Source organism: Scyliorhinus canicula, chromosome 5, assembly GCF_902713615.1.
Source record: "Scyliorhinus canicula chromosome 5, sScyCan1.1, whole genome shotgun sequence".
Classification (NCBI taxonomy): Eukaryota; Metazoa; Chordata; class Chondrichthyes; order Carcharhiniformes; family Scyliorhinidae; genus Scyliorhinus; species Scyliorhinus canicula.
In genome coordinates, this window is record NC_052150.1 from 74650756 (window position 1) to 74670899 (window position 20144).

The following is a 20144-nucleotide window of genomic DNA, read 5'->3' on the forward strand; positions in this document are numbered from 1 at the left end:
TCCAAAGATTCACTAACTATTCAGCCTTTGTATTCTCTTACTGCCTGTCTTGTAGGTGCCTTTGCTGTTTTGGTGTTCTTATTCCGTCTGATATTGCTTGTTGATTTCAACGGCAAAGAAAATGTTGAGGGGGTGGGGTGTAAAGCCAATCCTATCGGTTTCCTAACTGACAAGATTAACAAGGTTAAAATTGGCCATATTGGGTGACGTGTATCATTTTCAACCTGTGCTGTGTTAACATTATCCCCATTGTGAACACTAATATAGGAACTCTTTTTACAGGATGCGGGCATTGCTGGCTAAACAAGCATTTATTGCCCCAGTGAAGGTGGTGGTGAGCTGCCTTCTTGAACTGCTGCAGTCCCTGTGGTGTAGGTCCACCTACAGTGCTGGTAGATGGAGGTTCCTGGAATTTGACCCAGGAATGGCGATACATTTTGGAGTTGGATGGTTAGTGACTTGGAGGGGAACTTGGAGGTTATTCATGAAGGCCTGCCTTCTCAATATTGCTCCTCACCTGAGGTGTGCTGATCCTTGGGTTAAATCTCCCCCAGTGAGCTTTCCCCCTCAAAAGGAGAAAGCAACCTATGGTCATCTGGGAGTATGGTGACTTTACCTTTACCTTCCAGTTGGTGGGGTACCAATGTATTTGTTGACTTTGTGCTTCTAGATCAGGGGTGGGCAAACTTTTCCGTGCAAGGGCCACATTCAGAAATTCACAATTTTAAAGGGCCGCATAGTATATTAAGTAAAATAATTACTTCACCCGGTTATGATTCTGGGCGCCTCATATAGAACATAGAACCTCGACGTTGTGCCGAGCAATGATCACCCTACTCAAGTCAACGTATCCACTCTATACCAGTAAGTAACCCAACAGCCCCCCCCCATTAACTTTAAAAAAAAAATTAAAAAAAAAAAAATGTTAAAAAAATTTTTTTTTTACTGACTTGGTGGGCTGCATAAAGACCTTTGGCGAGCCGCATGCGGCCCGTGGGCCGTAGTTTGCCCACCCCTGTTCTAGATGGTATTGGTCATGGGTTTAGAACAGTGTTTTTCAAACCTTTTTGCCCGGGACCCATTTTTACCAACTGGCCATCCTTCACGACCTACGCCAGCCAACCTTTGCAACCGACAATGGCCGACCTTCGCGACCCACGCCGTCCGACCTTCGCGACCCACGCCAGCCGACATTCGCGATCCACCATTTTCTCTTACCTTTAATGTGAGAGGTGAGCCTGGGCTTATATTCTATAATCTAGAGTAGCAAAGAATGAGAAATGACCTCATTGAAACAGGCATTATTCTCTCAGGACTCTACAGAGCAGATACAGAATGCAAGTTTTCCTCAGATGGGAGGTTTACAACCTGGGGATACAGTCTGCAAATTACAATGCAACAATTTTAGACAGAGATGAGGAGGAATTATTTAATTCAAAGTATTGTGAATCTTATTAATCTCTAAAATTCATTATCAAAGAGAGTTCTGCAGGTTCAGCCATTGAGCATATTCAAGACAGATGCAGGAGGATTGAATTGAATTTAAAAAAAAATCTTCTCCTGGTTCAGCGCGCTGGCGTCAGGAGGAGGCTGTGTCTCTGGGCTCCAGGCATGCGCACTGATGAGCGGGAAAGCTTGCACAGCTCGCCCGCATTTTTAAAACTGGTCACAGCCAGCAGTTTTAAAAGCCGGCTGCTGCGGCCGTTGCGCCTGAATTCCCGTGTTCAGAAATGCCGCGATGGATGGCTCCGCGACCCTCCCGACACCCGCCCGTGATCCAGACCCCCACTTTGAAAATGCCTGGTTTAGAATATGCTGCTTTATTGTTGTGACTGTGCATCAGTGGTGGCGGGAGTGAATGTTTGTGGATGGAATGCCAATCAAGTGGGCTGCTTTGTCCTGGATGATGTCAGGCTTCTTGAGTGTTGTGTTGGAGTTGCACTTACCCGGGCAAGAGGGAAGTACTTCATCAAACTCCTGGTGCCTTGTAGATGGTGGACAGGTTTTGGGGAGTCAAGAGGTGAGTTGCTCACCACAAGATTCCCAGCCTTTGACCTGCTCTTATAGCCACAGTTTTTTTAATGGCAGGTCCAGTTCAGTTTCTGGTCAATGATAACCCCAGGATGTTGATAATGCGGGATTCAGTGAAGGTAATGCCATTGAATATCAAGAGACAATATTTTGATTGTCTCTTGTTGGAGAAGGTCATTGACTGGCACATGTATAGTGTAAATTTTACTTGCCACTTATCAGCCCAAGCTTGGATATTGTCCAGGTCATGCTGCATTCGGACATAGATTTCTTCTGTATCTGAGGAGATATGGATGTACCAATTAAATAATTAGGTACAAATTTTAAAAATGACAATAATAGTCCCAAAATTTATTGTCAGAATATCTGAGTGCCATAAATTGGTCACAATGCCTTTAGTGCTTGATTCTCCAGCCTACACTTCTATTGAGCAAGATTTTGCATTATGATTTCAGATCTCTACGTGGAACATACAACCATTGAGATTAATTGTAATCCTAATTCACGCGACAGCCTCCCAAAAATAAAAGCACTCAATATACTGTTGCGTTGCTTTCCGTGTTGGGTCTTCCGATGCGTGTCTTCCAGGATGTTTCAATCCATTTATATATGTTGTATGGGTAGTTTGGTATGTGGCAAAAAGCTTTGTCCATGTTATTGACATTGAATTTTACTATATGCAGCATTGAGAGACTTCCTTCATCCTCACAAGAGAGTTTGTGTAGTGCCAATACAACCTACACTTTAGTCAAATGATCGAAATACAAGGGGCGTTCAAAATTCAACAGTATTGTTGCATGCATTTCTTATGGAAAGGCCAGGTAACTCGTGCTATGCAGGCAAGGAGTTTGAATCGAGTTCTCATCAGTCAGGCACTGGTGGATGCTTGCATTGTGAAGCCGCATCCTTTTGGCTAAAATCAGGCAAAAAAGAATATCACTGAAGGTTCCCTTTTGTTTCACTTGAGGGGCACGCTGTTCTCACATGTAGTGAGGAGGAAACGGGGTTAGGACTTCGTGCACCAGGCTTCAAACCCTACAACACTGCCATTAGAATGTCCCAGAGGTCCTTTACCTATAGGACGTTGGCCTGCATAAATCCATTATGACTATAAGAACATAGAACATACAGTGCAGAAGGAGGCCATTCGGCCCACCGAATCTGCACCGACCCACTTAACCTATCACTTCCATCCTAACCCCGTAACCCAATACCTCCTAACCTTTTTGGTCACTAAGGGCAATTTATCATGGCCAATCCACCTAACCTGCACGTCTTTGAATTGTGGGAGGAAACCGGAGCACCCGGAGGAAACCCAGGCAGACACAGGAAGAACGTGCAGACTCCACACAGACAGTGACCCAGTAGGGAATCGAACCTGCGACCCTGGCGCTGTGAAGCCACTGTGCTAATCACTTGTGCTACTGCGCTGCCCTACATGCTATCCGCTTGTGCTATTGTGTGCCCTACATGTCCCAAATGATATTAGAGGAGACATTTGAGTTATTAAGCTTCATAGTGTGAGAAATGCAAAGAAGGCAAAATACATTGTAGCAACAGGATAATATTTGTTAGTTTATGCCGTTTCCAGTAGCATTTTATGGAATGGTGAAGTGCTGTCTCTTTTTAACCTTGTACATTATCCACAGTGCAATGAGTAATGACATAGAACAGCCATTGGTAAGTTTAACAGCGCTGGTACAAAGTCATGACTATAGCAAAGGTACAAAATTACATTATCTTCTAATTTATGGTTTATGCTTTGCTGCCCAAGGCTAATAGAATCTATGAGAAAATCTGTATAGATCTATGATGGTTCTATAATGCAACATCATGGACATGTATATTAATGATATCCTAGAATAGAACACAGTGTTCTGTCAGCAATTTGACTCTTTTTGGAGTGATTTGTGAAGAGTCTGCTCTCAACACAAGGTCATAAAAGAGTCATGGACCAGGATAGCCATTTGACACATCTTAATTCATCAATGCAAGAACCATCCACACCTCCCCATCATTCATTGAATCCAACCTTTTTCTTAAATCAATTCAAGTTGTTTGTCTAAACTCATGTAACCATTCCACATGTTGATCGTACTTAAGTGAAGAAGAGCTTCCTGACAATTCTTTTTTTACTGGCTTGAATCTATATCACTTTGTCTTAGTCTCATAGTTTAATTTCAAATAGTGTTTTGAAATTTGAAGTGTTTCAAATTTGAAGTGTTTTGAATTCATCTTTTCTATACCATTTTACTATGTCATCTATGTCTGTCACATCACCTCTTGTGTTTTACACAACCTGCTTATCACATTGTTATGATCAGAGTAGTTGTTAGCTGTTGAACAAGCCAAATTCCAGGTGAAACGTATCTTTCTGATCATACCTTTTTTGTATTCTGAAAATGAGGAGAAACCTTATCCCAGATGTACAGAATTCCAGTAACACACATTTCTATAAATGAAAAGCTTTATTAGTAAGAAGAAAAAAAACTTCAGTACGCAAGATTAAAGTTACACAGTTTTAAAAAGTCTTACAAGGTATCGCCCAGAAATGCCACTTGGTCAGAATAACTAAGTAAACACCTTCTTGGTAACACTGCCTCTAACTCTAACTGCCTCTAACTGACTTTAACTCTAAAATTCAGTAATATTACCCAAAGTAAAACTGCTACCACTTTTAGAAACAGATGACTTTTCACCCACTTCCAAGCTGCTGTGGAAATCCAAGAATATTCAGAAAAAAGGCTGCTTTCTGGTTTGACTGGTTGGCTGATTCAAACACCACATCTTTTCCCAGCACAGAGCTGTTCCCCACACAGCCAACACAAATCAATATCTTTCTTCAAATGTCTTTTTTCACTTTCATCTTCAGTTGCGTTGTCCTCAGCATTTCTTTCAACTTAACATTTCCAAAATATAAACATTGTTTATGTTTTTCTTATGAAATTTAATAAGCTTGCCTTGCTTACTCTTGAAACTGTTGCAATCTGTCAATCTTTTGCTCTCCTTCGAAATTTCACAACTGAAACCCAGGTTCTCAACTATCTCCTAATGCAAATTTCTAAACTCAACTTATTCACTTATAAATTAGCTTCTGTTTACAAATCCATGGATTTAATACCTCTAACACTTTTTTTTATTTCAAACTCGTTGAGACAAACCATCTCCATTAACTTTCCTCAGTTTAATTTAATGATTTACACACACTTCTTTATAGAATAACATATATTCCCCCAAAATATTTTTAAAAACACATCCATCCTCGCAACATACACAGCCAACTTTAAACTGTTATTCTGTGCATGCTGATTGGTTTGCAATCCAGACAAGGCTGTTTTATGTACAGCACAATCCAACCTGTAAGACTAGATGTCTCTTTGATTTGTGCTTTAGCAGTGGAACTGTTTGCTGACAAAGCGCCAATGGTAATTTACCTATGAGGTTTTGTACATGCAAATTATTATTCCTCAGGGCCAGAAGACGAACTTCCATGTTCCTAAAGTAAGAGAAGGCTCATCACAGGGACCCAAGTATGCGTTGCCAAGTCCAGGCCTATGTGAGCCCTATGTTAGAAATGAATAAACAAGTGGCCAGTGCTTCATTGGTTTGGAAATCATTGGAGAATTAACAAGGCTGTATGAGGTGTTGATACTTTTGAAGGAGTGAATTCTTTTAGTACACTGGTCACTAGGTTTGGGTGTTTTCTCCAGAAATCGAGGAATATAATATAGGCCTGTAAGACAGTGAAGCTGACTTTAACTCTGGGCAGGGTTTGGTTGGGTGTGTGGTGGAATAAGTTGGAAAATTACGTGCTGCACCAAAGATTAGGCCCAAACTATTTTAGCGACCAAGCATTGCATCCACTAACTTCCCATGTAAAAATAAATGGTGGAAGGTTCTGGTGTCCTGAAGTTAGCCACCCAAAACAAGTTTGGTAGTGGGATCAAGTTTCATAGGTAGCTTACATTTGATGGTCGGGGAAGTCCAGGATAGAAGAGGCCTAGGGAAGAATTTCCCTCTCCGGAGACTAAGTGCAGTGGCGGGTGAGAAAAGTAGTTTCCTGATGGACAGAATGGTGGAATTCTGTGGCAGGTCATCTATTTTTCACCTCATTAAATATACATGAAGAATGTCTTGCCTCTTAGCAGGGCAGGCTATAATCTGTCTGCCCCGCTGTGACCTCCTTGGATCAGCTTTCCAGGTGCCATATTTAAACTGCACCCAGACACATCTTTCGCTGTCTGCAGCCCAGGATCGTTGGAAGAGAGTGATGGGCCCAAAGGAAAGAGACCGAGTGCCCCGGGTTCAGTGGCAATCCACAGATGAGATTTCGGGATGAGGTAGAGGCACACTGGGACGTCCTTTACATCAGTGATGGTGAAAAAGAGGCTCACCAGCCTCACCACTCCAGCTCAGGAGGAGGTGGCCAGAGTGATCAGCACCAGCTCAGCGCAGAAGAGGTCTGCAGTTGGGGTCTGCACAGTGGTTCATAACTGAGTAGGCCTCTTCAGAATCCACTGCTCACTCCACATGGAGAAAGAGCCAAGAGCACCAGCACCGAGGCCATGATCATCCTAAACCATCTCTGCTGGGCCGACTATATGCTTAGGATGTCAGGACCCCGACTTCCAAAATAAATCTTCTTTGTCCAGCTCAAGGAAAGTTTCTGGACAAGAGGACAAAGGAAGGCTTCAAAGACATCCTGAAGGCTTACCTGAAGAAATGCAACATCAATGCATTGGAGACCCTTGCTCAGAAGAGACCTACTTGGAGGAACCCCCAGATTAAAGGGACACAATTCTTCGAGAACATCTGACGGCAAAAGGTGGCCCGGAAAAGGAGCCTAAGAAAGCTATACCAGCGATCTTAGAGTCCAAGAACCTATCCCACCTCCCAGAAACACCTGCTAAGTGTGCGGTGGAAGATGTGGCTCTAGGATCGGGCTCATCCGTCATTCAAGGACACACAGAACCCATGGACCAGTCACACAAGAGTTTCTTAGGTGGACAATTATACTTGGTAACGAGAGATCACTGGAGAAGAAGAGTACTCTGTAACTGGTATGACCCAGCATATAACGCTCCATAACATGTATGATCCTGTATATAGCACTCTCTCACATCTGTATGACACTGCATATACTACACTCTTAACCTGTAGGACCTGGTATATAGCGCTCTTTTACTGGTATGACCCTGCATGTAACACCGTCTAATCTCTATGACCCGGCATATAACACTCGTTAACCTGTATGACCCGGAGTATAACACACTCTAACTTGTATGAACTGGCGTATAACACTCGCTAACCTATATGACCTGGAGTTTAACACTGGCTAACCTGTTTGACCCGGAGTATAACACACGGCAACCTGTATGACCCGAGTATAACGCTCGCTAATCTGTGTGACCTGAGTATTACACTCACTAACCTATATGACCCGGAGTATAATACTTGCTAACCTGTATGAACCTACATATCGCACTCTTTAACCTTTATATAGCACTCTCTAACCGGTATGGCCTTGTATGTAGCACCCTCTAACCTGTCGGAACCTAACCGGTATGGGCCTATATATATCACCCTCTAACCTGTATGAACCTGCATATAGCACTGTCCAACCTGTATGAACCTGCATGTAGCACCTTCTAACCTATACGAACCTAAAATAGCAGCCTCTGACTTGTATGATCCCGTATATAGTACACTCTAACTTGTATGGCCCTGCATATAGCAATCTCCAACTGGCATGACCTGGTATATAGTACTCAGTGACTGGTATGACCATGCATAAAGCACCCTCTAACCTGCATGACCCTCCCTCCATGTGTCCCTCTCTAACCTGTATGACCCTGCATGTAACACTGTCTAACCTGTAAATCCTGCATGTAACACCATCTAACCTGTATGACCCGGCGTATAACACTCGCTAACCTGTATGACCTGATGTATAACACACGCTAACCTGTATGATCCGGCGTGTAACACTCGCTAACCAGTATTACCCGGCGTATAACACTCGCTAACCTGGGCGGCACGGTCGCACAGTGGTTATCACAGTTGCTTCACAGCTCCAGGATCCCAGGTTCAATTCCTGGCTTGGGTCACTGTCTTTGCGGAGTTTTCACATTCTCCCTAGATCTGCGTGGGTTTCCCAGGGTGCTCCGGTTTCCACCCACGGTCCAAAGATGTGCAGGTTAGGTGGAATGGTCATGTTAAATTGCCCTTAGTGTCCAAAAAAAGGTTAGGTGGAGTTACTGGGTTATGGGGAAAGGGTGGAGGTGTGGGCTTAATTAGGGTGCCCGAATGGCCTCCTTCTGCACTGTAAATGCTATGATTTTATGATTACCCGGCATATAACACTCGCTAACCTGTATGACCTGGTGCGTAACACTCGCTAACCTGTATGACCTGGTGCGTAACACTCGCTAACCTGTATGACCTGACATATAACACTTGCTAATCTGTATGACACTGCACAGAGTGCACTCTAACCTGTATCATTCATAATATCAGGCACCCCAACTCCATTATCCTATAGGACACCTTGTGATTCTTCATATCGTACACTCTAACCTCTACATAGAACACTCTAAACTGTATATAGCACTCTCTCTGACATGTATTACCCTGCATACAGCACACTCCATCTTCTATTATCCTGTACAGCCACTCTAAGTTTTATTATCATGTATATGGCACACTTTAACCTGTGATATCCTCTTTATGGAACTTTCCAAACTGTATTATCCTTTATATAGCACACCCTTGCATATATACAATGCAAAAAGAATTCTCGAAATTGTATGACATAAGCATGCTCTAACCTGAATTATCATGTACAGCAGACAATAGCCTGTATTATCCTGTATATAAAATGCTCTAACGTATATGCCCAGGCATAAAGTGCACTCTAACCCGCATTATCCTGCATATAACACTGCCTAACCTGTATTATCTTGTACGTAGCACACTGTAACCTGTATTATTCTGTATAAGGTACACTGTAACCTGCATCAATCTGTATTATAGAATCATACAAATTCCTACAATGCAGAAGGAGGCGACTTGGTCCATGGAGTAGGCACTGACCTTCTGAACAACCACCCTACCTAGGACCCATGCCCGCGCCCAATCCTTGTAAACCCACCTAACCTACACATCTTTGGACTGTGGGAGGAAACCGGAAAACTCAGAGGAAAGCCACGCAGATACTAGGAGAACGTGCAAACTCCACACGGTCCCCCAAGACCAGAATCGAACCTTGGTCACTGACGCTGTGAGGCAGCAATGCTAACCACTGTGCCGTATATAGCACACACTAACCTGTAATACATACATTCTTTATCCGACCCCCCCTTATTTTCTGTCAGCATCCTCTCATCTAAATTCTACTAAATGCAACACTTTCAAACCTGTATTACTCGAAATGTGCCACATTTCATCTCATAAATTTATCAGATATAGGAGCAGAATTAGGCCATTCGGCCTATTGAGTCTGCTCCGCCATTCTATCATGGTTGATATGTTCCTCATCTGCTACCTACAATGTTACAGATCAAGAGCTGGATTGTGGAACACTATGACCTCGGAGCAGGAGTAGGCAATTTAGCCTCCCAAGCCTAACATCCTCAATGTGATCATGGCTGATCCCATCCTGGCCTCAACTCCACTGTCCTGCCCATTCTCCACAACTCTTCAACCCATGACTAATTAAAAATATGTCTAACACCTTCTTAAATTTACTCACTGTCCCTGCATCCACCACACTCTGGGGCAGAGAATTCCACAGATTCACAACCCTTTGGGGAAAGTAGTTTTCCCTTAAATTTGTATTAAATTTGTTACCTCTTATTCTAAGATTATGACCTCTCATTTTAGAATGCCCCACAAGAGGAAGCATCAGCTCCACACCAACGTCATCCATACCGTTTAGCATCTTGTATACCTCAATTAGATCTCCCCTCATTCTTCTAAACTCTAGAGAGTATAGGCCTGAACTGTTCAATTTTGCCTCATACGACAAACACCTCATCCCTGGAATCAATCGAGTGAACCACCTCTGAACTGCCTCCAATGCCACTACATCTTTCCTCAAATAAGGGGACCAAAACTGTGCACAATACTCCAGGTGTGGTTTAACAATGCCTTGTATAGTTGCAACAACACTTCCCTATCTTTGTATTCAATTCCTTTTGCTATAAATGCCAACATTCCATTTGCTTTCCTTATTATCTGCTGCATCTCCATGCAATTGTGCAAAATATTCTCTAAGTTCTGTATATTTCTCTACGCGGCCTATTCACACCCATTCCATACTTTGTATGTGCTGTAAGAGTATCATGAAAACATAATAAGAGTATGTAAAATTACATGGAATATAGAACTCAGTGACCAACTAGTACATGCCACTTATGGCTACCTGTACACCTTCCTCATCAATATCAGAATATCCCTTTATTCTATACTCCCTCGATAATTGCAATTAGCCTCTTCTCAATTGTGTCTATGCTATTCACCTCAACTGCTCATTGTGATTTTGAGTTCCACCTTTTTTACCACTCTGGGTAAAAACATTTCTCTTGAATTCCCAACTTCTAAAAAAATATATTTTTATTCTCCATTTTCACATTTTCTCCAGATTTTACACCCCACCCACAAGCAGTAAATGGTACCTCGGTGGGGAAGGAGATGCTCTTCCCCCCCCCCCCCCGGCAATATAAGCATCAAATAGAACAAACCCTCATGGTGGGACAAAGGAGAAATAAAAGAGAAAGGAATTAGGAATCGTCAATGGTCACCATTAACCTATAGAGTCCCTCCCCACCCCCTAACCTTCAACGTCATCTAATCCCCGAAAGAGTACCGTAGATGACACCAATGCATTGCAAGCCTCCTCTCTTCCCCCCCCCCCCCCCCCCCCCCCCCCCCCCGACTCCTCCCTTCCACTTCCTCTTACAAAAATCCTCCCCCAACCTCTGTTCCTTCCCCCCATCTTTCCACCCCGGCTAGACTCATTGGGACCTATTCTGCCAGCTCCGATGGCCCGCAGCCCCTCCCCCCACCTCACTCCCGTTCACTGGCCGGCTTAAACCGGCAACGTGGAGGCCCCCGCCAGAGTCCCCTTCCTCCTTGCCCGGCCCCAGGAAAACCATGAAATCCCATATAGCACACAAACCCCGCATACACACCCATGCTCCAAAGAACCATCATTGCAAGTGAAAGCCCCCTCTCTTCCCTTGTCCAAGTATATACAACGTTGGCTCATTTAGCACATACACCCACTGCAGTGAAAAATACAGCTACATGAGGCTACATCAGTACATGACCACTTCTCAATTCAGCCACAGTCTTACTGCCTTCGCAAACTCCTCCACTGCTTCTGCCGTCCCGAAATAAAAGTCCTTGGAATTGTAGGTCACCCTCAACTTAGCTGGGTATACTATGCCGCACCGCACCTTACTGATGTACAGCGCCTTCTTCACCTGGCTGAAGGCAGCCTGCCTCCTCTCCAGCTCCACCGTAAAGTCCTGATCTATGCATATACCAGCTCCAGCCCACTGCACAACCCGCTTCTGCTTTGCCCAGCACAGGACCTTCTCCTTCACACTGTACCTACGAAAGCAGAGTCACTACTCTTGGCGGCTCACTCTCCTTTGGTCCAGGCCTCCACGACCGATGAACCCGATCCAGTTCATATCGGGAGGGATCATCCCCCTCCCCCAATAGTTTTGCCAACATCGTGGCAAAATACTCAGCTGGCCTCGGGCCTTCCACCCCTTCGGGAAGACCCACAATCCTCAGATTCTGTCGCTTGGATCTGTTTTCCAAGTCGTCCATTTTGGCTCGCAGACCCTCGTTGATCTCTATCACCTTCCGCATCTCCTTCCCCATCGAGGTACTGAATACCCAACTTAATTTTATTGGTGACTATCTTACAGTCACGGGTTGAACTGTCAATTTTCATAATTTTCATCATTTTAAAATAGCTCTATTAAGTCGTGCCTCAGCCTTCTCCTTTCGTGAGAAAAGGAACCCAAGCTTTTCATCTTTTCCTGATTGGTATATTGTTACAATTCTGGTATAATCCTTGTAAATCAATTTTTTTCTGCACCCGCTCCAGTGCTTCTATATCCTTTTCATAGCACTCTGATCAGAACTATGCATAGTGCTCCAAATAAGATCTAACCTAGATTGATAGCCATTTAGCATTCGCTACTTTTCAACTTTACTTCTTTGGAAGTAAAGCCGAGTGGTTATTTTGCTATGGCATTACTGATTTGCTATGTTATGTTTAATGATTTGTGTATTTATACTCCCAGATGCCTTTTCTGCACTACCCAATTTAGATTCTTATTTTTCCTATCGAAATGTACTACCTCACAATTAACCATGTTGAAATTCATTTGCCAACTATGTGCCCATTCTGCTGGTTTATTAATATCTATTTGTAATTTTCCAGTCCTCCTCGGTGGTGATTAATTTGGTGTTGTCCACAAATTTTGAAATTGTGTTTTTAATTCCAAGGCCTAAATCTTTAATGTAAATTGTGAACAGTAGTGATCCCTGCCTCATAAAACATGAGCACTTCTCATCTTCTGTCACTCTGAAGAGCTACTTTTTACCCCTGTTCTCTGCTTTCTGCTTGGAAGCCAACAAGCTATTTATTCTGTTGCATGTTCCTTCGCTCCACGTGCTCTGACCTTACTTATAAGTCTTTAAATAGTGCCTCATCATATCTTTCGGGAAGATTTATAATTTTCTACTCAGATGGCAAACTAAAATCAATAGAGCAATCCTCCTAGCTGCGAAATAGGTTTAACATCTGCAGGGCAGGAAGTATAAAATCTTACCTGCCCCCCAAACCCATGTTAAATTTGCATGTCCCAAATTTTAATAGACTTCTTGATCCATTTAAAATGAATGGGTTGCAGTTTCCATGGAATTACTGGTGGAGAAATGTTGAGCATTTATAGATGATATAGTTCAGTGTGGTTTACTGTCTGTAACTTTAAAACGATTGGCTGATATTGCTGTAAAGAACAAAATGATTTTGTTTTTGTTTTCACCTGCAAATTGCAAACTGATTTCCTGTTGTTTTTATTTCTGAAGGACCACCGATTCAGTGATGAAATTGATAAGCTGGCTGGTTATAAGACAAAGTCCATTCTGTGCATGCCGATCCAGAACTGTGATGGAGAGACTATTGGGGTAGCACAAGCCATCAACAAAAACCCTGAAGGAGTACCTTTCACTGATGATGATGAGAAAGTAAGACCCCTATCTGGCACTGATCAAATTCTTCATTGATAATAAATTTTCTATGTTGTAAATTGTATGACTTATATTAGTACTACATGGGAGAGATACCATGAATATGAATTTTTGAATTAAAAGCGACTTTTGGTTTAAAAAGAAATATTGTAGGGCAGCACGGTAGCGCAGTGGTAGCACTGCAGTCTCACGGCGCCGAGGTCCCAGGTTCGATCCCGGCTCTGGGTCACTGTCCATGTGGAGTTCGCGCATTCTCCACGTGTTTGCGTGGGTTTCGCCCCCACAACCCAAAGATGTGCAAAGTAGGTGGGTTGAACACGCTAAATTGCCCCTTAATTGGAAAAAATGAATTGGGTACTCTAAATTTATATATAAAAAAATAAATATTGTATTTAACAGGTTAAAAGTGCCTTCATTATATTGTTGTGGTGCAAATATTAGCTGCCCTGTATTGCAAGGTACATTTGAATGCTAATATTCTTCGATTTATAGGATTTGGCTTTAAAGAAATAAGTTAATTACATTCCTTCACATTATGTGCCAAACATCATTACTTATTGGAGTAACATTTTTTCCAATAGCTTTCTGGAAGCTGTTGCTTCCATTTATAGTTTTAGTTACTGGAGGGAGTGGGGGAGAGTTCCAGGCTGGGTCTCCCAAATTTTCAGCCAGGCAAAATAATGGCAGACCAGTAGAGTGAGTTGGTGTGTTTAGTCGCATTCCACGTAGATGACCATGATCTCAATTCCTGTAAAATAATTTAAAAACAATTATCAGACAGGACAGGGAGGACAGTGATGCCAGGTGAAAAGAAGGAATAGTCTTCCCCAAAAAATCACGAAACAGGCAGCATCTAAACAAACTGATCGCAGGGAGTTGACATTTTTACGACAGCTCCTCAAAACTGGCAAACCTTCCCTCCATGAACAAGTTACTAAGCCTTTCAAGACCCTTCCACTCCCATGTCCTAAACGTTGAGTCCAAACTCGCCGGCATAAAGAGATGATTACTGCAGATAGGGGCTAACAACGATATGGAGCTAGATTGAAAATGCTGTCTGACCTGCTTCCAGATTCTAAGGGTGGACAGCACCACCGGGTTCGAAGAAACTCTCGCCAAAGAGAACTGAAGCAGGGCAATCACTAACACACCCAAACTAGAGCCCTTACAAGAACTCTCATCCATTTACCCACGAATGGAACTCTGACCACGAAGCCACCCCAATACTTTCTTGATATTAGCAGCCCAATAATAAAATAACAAATTGGTTAAAGCTAAACCACCTTCCTGTCCCTCTGAGGAAACTCCCTAAAGGTCCTTGGAGCCTTGTCCACCCAAATAAAAGAGGACACTAATTTGTTAACTCCAGTAAAAAAAAAGGATTTAGGGAGATAAGTATCCCCTCAGTAGCTTCATTATCTCATCTGTAGTGGAAACCAGGACCGTAATATAAAGAAGTAGATCATCTGCATACAAGCATACGCTATGTTCCCTACCTCCCCCAACTTATCCCCTTCCACTTACTGGCGGATTTTAACACTGACTTTAGATGGGATGGAAACCAAACTGGCGCCTGAGCCCTTTATCTGTGCAATCTCCGTGGAAGCAGCCTGACATCTCAGCTGATGAGCTAAAGGGTGACTGGCTTTCTCCTCGTGTTCATAAAATGCCGCCCTCGAGTGTCGCAGCTGGATCACTGCCTAACCTGTTGATAGTACATCAAACTGCGCCTGTAGCGTTTTCCTACTTGTAAGCAAATATTCATGGTCAGCCTCAAGGAAGGAGTCCACCAGCCTCTGCCACTCCATCCTCGCAGTCCTTTCGCCCTTGCAGTCCTTTCTATGTGTACTTTATAATCTCCCCCCTAATGACCACCTTAAGGGCCTCCTCCAGCGTAGAAGGCGAGATAGACTCACTTTTGTTAAAATGCTCCCCAGTGGTGGAGAATATACATTCAAAAAAACCTTTGACTGCCAACAGCGCTGTGTCCAACTTCCATGGCAGGTGTTGGGAGGGACATGACTCTAGGGCCAGATGCACAAAATGTGGAGCATGGAATGGACAGGGGGAAAAGAAAGGAAAACCTTTATGCTTCAGGTGCAAAAAATGCCATGACCTGCAGCCCCTTATAAGAATCACATACCTACCATTAGAATCTGCCAAGATCTTCGCGGCCGAAAATGTAACCTTTTTTATTAATCAGAATTACTGTCCCCGGGCTCTACCATCGAAATTCAAATGAAATTACTTGACTCACCAACCACTTCTGCAACCTAGTCTGGTTTGCATTCAAATGTTACTTTTCGACTGGGCCATTCAAACCCTTACATTCCATGTGGCCAGCCGAATTGAGGGCCTCCCATCCCCTCTTGATCAGGAGTCAGCCATTTCCACCAAAAGGGGTCATCCAGCAACTACTCGGAGTACAGGCATTCTACATACCGTCAGTGGAAGTCCAGCACAAACTTTGTTGACATTTGTAGCTTTCAGCCAAGAGTGACCTACGTTGCCATCTGGATGAACACTCATCAGGAGTAACACCCAGCATTATGTGTGGTAAACACGTTTCAGTAACCTGCACCTTTTAAACACAACCTGCTCCTCTTCAAGGAAAGCTGCACTAAGGAACACCCCAAAAGGTGCAAAAGACAAGTGAGAGGGCTCCCAGTTCTGTAGAGATGATGTTCGAGACAATAGGAGGAGTGAGGCTATGGTTCCCCAGAAGGGGTATTTTGGGAAGGGGTAGTGTAGAATGCCCCTGAGAAGGACGTGGGATCTGATGGCCGGGGGGGGGGGAGGGGGGTCAATTCCCTGAATCTGGCTTCCAGGACAGGCAACAGTGTCGCAAGAAGTTGAGTAACCTTATGTGAGTGGTCAAGGTCCATAAATGCATCTTCAAATGCAATCTCTCATCTAATGCATGACCCATGTCGCACATGCTCAATGCACCATCACCCATCAGCACAATCTGGCATTTATGATTCAGACCTAACATCCACATGTAGCTTCTCACCCTCGCACACCTGAGTGATCTTACACCCATCTTCTGCAGCCATCACAAATTCCAGCTATATTCTCACAACACCCAAACACATTGCTGCACACTCACGGACATTTGTTGCCTCCCTCTTGCAGGACAAGGGGACCCACAACAGAAAGGAACTGAGCAGAAACAGAGTGACCTAAATCTCACAAGCCCACTGGAGGAGACAGGGATCAGCAAAATGGGACTAACTAAAGAATCTTGTATCCGGCATTGGCAAGAATATTCAGAATGATAGTGAAATTCTACCTTACACTCTTCTCAAATCAATTCTCACTCTCAACCAGCTATTTGAGATGAATTGCAAGCTGCAGATTGCTTTCCACTCCACCCTCTTTCTTCAGCCTAACCCTCTCCTCCCATCCTGGCCCACCTCACTTGCTCTGGCCCTCATCTTTTCAGTTGTCCAAGAACTGACTACCTGGCCAACATTGCAGTCTCATGGGGAAGGATGAAGGGATGCATCACAGCTCTGATGAGGTAGCACCATCACCTGATCTGATACTTTCAGCTATGAGCTCAATACTGCACATAACTTGGAGTAGGATAGAGTCAGGAACTGCATACTCTGAGTCACCAGGCCTAACATCCACATCCAGGAGGAAAGACTAGTTAATTTTCCACAGATGAGCTCTGCTACAGGAGACTTTGATGAGTGCTTTGATATGGCAGCCTACAGAAGAATGCTGATGGATGCACACGGAAATGGTAGATGTATTGGTAGGCCTGTCAGACAGTCTGTTAGCACTGTCAAGGAGCGTGGAAGCTCCAACGTGTCATAGGAGTTGGTGCAGAGCTTGGAACCCATCCTTTCTAGTGTGTCAATGGTGATCAACAGCATGTCAGCCCAGCACATGTAGAAGCCACCTAGCAACTCAGTGCTATAGTGGAAGCTCAGATGGAGGTTATGCGATGCATGATAGTTGTCATTCAAGCTCTGTTGGCACCATAGGCATGGATATCAGAAGCAAAGGTCTTGCAGCTGTTGCACAATCTATCCTCCAGCAGATTACTAGGGTTTAGAGGGTCTGCCCAGAGGAGTGTCAATGGCTCCCTTGTTCACAAACCTGAGGATCTCCCTCAGGATGGCAGCATTCAAAGTCAGAACATTCAAGGCCCAGTGCAGCTTGAGAATGTTCTACAAGCCAATTTGCAGTTCCATCAACCATGCTGCAGCCATTGAGATGGCTCTGGCTAGGAGCACAAACCTCGGCAAAGATGCACACTAGACTGACACTAAGGAGGAGTAAGTCATTTTTGCATGTGTTATTGAAAGCCTTGTTGGATATGTTCTGGAATCACCTTTTTGTTGGTGGATTAATTGCAGGATTTTGGCCAAGAAGATAATGTACATAGAGTACATAGAACATTACAGCGCAGTACAGGCCCTTCGGCCCTCGATGTTGTGCTGACCTGTGAAACCACTCTAAAGCCCATCTACGCTATTCCCTCAACATCCATATGTTTATTCAATGACCATTTATAGATTGTGATTATATATAACAGATGCTTAGCGAGTTGAGGATTATGGAGCAATGGCAGAGATGGGGTGACATTCTAATGGAAGCGGAGTCTCATTTAAGCATTTACGGAGGGGTCCCTGAAGACTTCTCCTCTTCATCCTATTCTTCCTCCTTTTTCTCCTCCTCCTCCTCCTGTTAAGGTGGCAAGAGCTACGTCCACTGAACAAAAGTCAGTACATCCCTAAATTTTTACATGGAAGGTTGGGGGAGTGGGTGATCACACAAAGTGAGGCATTAAAATGGAGTCACATCAGAACAAGATTTAAAGCACTGTTATAAAGCTTCCATTAGTGGTCCGGGCAGTGGAACTGTTGCTTGAGGAAGTCAATGATTTTAGTGGCTGCATAGCTCCCATTGCAGGTGCATTGTCCTTGTGTAGTCGCTTGGTGGAGAGGTGTTCCGAATTATGCATATAAAAGATATCCCTTGTCTCCCAGTGCTTGTTTCTATGTGGTAATCCAAAAGATGGCAGGAATTACAGACTCTCTCAGAAGAAAGACATCTTTGCTGATACCAGGATAGTGGACATGAATCTTCATGATGGTCTCGGTATGGTCACACATTGATAGAATGCAAACCATTGTGGGTCCTGTACCTCTTCATGTTTATACTTGGGACCCGCAGAGCTACGTGTGTGCAGTCAATAGCTCCCTGCACAACTGGCAGTCCCTCCACCCTGGCAAAGCCACATGCTCACTCCTTTTGTCTCTCTGGTTAGAGAGATGATGAAGTATCCTCTCCCGCTGTACATGTCCTCCATCATCTTTCAGATGCAGCAATGGATGTTGAACGAGGAAATGTTTGCAATGTCACATGCTCTAGCCTGGAAGCATCTAGTTGGATGAATTTGAGAATGATGGTGACATTGGCTGTGAGGCTGGAGGTCATATTGAAGGCAGTGGCACAGTTCTATGAACACCACCTTGGATACTCACAGGTGCCTCATACATTGTTCTTGGGGGTGGTGCAAAGAGAGGTATTCTCTGAAGACATGGCGGATAAGGCCTTCAGGTGGGTCAATGTCATCCTCCTCCTACTCCCGCTGCGCACAGCATCCCCACTCTGTAACCACAGCTCCATCTCCCTGTTTTATTGTGGACCTGGGTGGGTGGCAACTATCGCCCTCCTAACTGTAGTAACTTTTCTGTGGCTGGGTCATGAAACTGCTTTGCCCTCACTGGACGAAGGGCAAAGCCTGATGTACCCCTATGCCACTGACCCCTACATGAGGTAAACAATTAAGTGGGCCAATTTGAAGGTTGCACAGATGGCTCTGATGGGGTGACGGCATTGACTGGGGCCGGTAAAGCGATGGAAGGGCACCAGACATGTGTTTTGAGTGCTAGCCACTGGATAAGGTGCTGGAATTGCTGCATCCAGGACGGAGGACAAAGGGTGAGCGGAGGGTCTGGAAGTAACTGGCTGAGATACCAACCTGACTGTGTATGCGCGTACGCGTGTGCATGTTCCTGGGGCCGTGCAGAGCACAGCAGCCCTAAACTGCTACGCCACAGGATTGTTCCAGTGTTCAACGGGTGACCCGTGTGGCATCCTCCAGTAATCCACCCATAAATCCATCCGTGAGGTTATGGATGCACTCTGTGCCAGGGCTTCAGACTACAGTAAGCTTGAACTGGATCAGGCCCATCAGGACGGGACAGCTGCGGGATTTGGCATCATAGCTGGTCTACCATAGGTGATGCGGACCTTCGATGTCACTCATGTGGCTTTATGTGCCCCATGGCATTAGAGAGTCTCATTTATTAATATAAGGGGGTTCCACTTCTTTAATGTACACATGGTCTTTGACCACCAGATGAGAACCATGCACGTGCATGACAGCTTCATCCTTGGGCAATATAAAATCCATGGGATATTTGAGGGTTACCCCAGGTTGCAGGGATGGCTCATTGGGGACAAGGGATATAGCTGAGCTCTTGGCTGATGATGCCAGTGCGGAGGCTTGAGACCAGTGCAAACACCCATTACAATGAGGCTCACAGTGCCATCTGGTCTGTGATTGAATAGTGCATCGGGCTGCTTAAGATGCACTTCCATTGCTGTGATGGGTCTGGCGCCGTTCTGCACTATAGTCCCAGAGGTTCGCTTGTGTTGCCGTGACCTTCTGTGCCCTACATAACTTGGTGCATCAGCTGGGTGACATCTTTGTTGATGATGGCCAGGAGGAGTGGAATCTCTCCTCTGATGAAGAGGAAGTCAAGGAGGGAGTGGAGGGAGAGGCTGAAGAGAAGCCAAAGGATGGGTGACACGGA

General features: G+C 44.3%; 1 protein-coding gene across 1 annotated transcript in view; it reads left to right on the top strand.

Annotated features, from left to right (window-relative positions):
• The window catches only part of pde11al (phosphodiesterase 11a, like), a 392598-nt gene that overhangs the window by 95594 nt on the left and 276860 nt on the right, over positions 1-20144 (top strand). The window contains exon 2 of the mRNA XM_038797237.1: positions 13144-13302. Within this exon, the coding sequence (XP_038653165.1) occupies positions 13144-13302 (159 nt within the window). The remainder of the gene's footprint in view (positions 1-13143; positions 13303-20144) is intronic.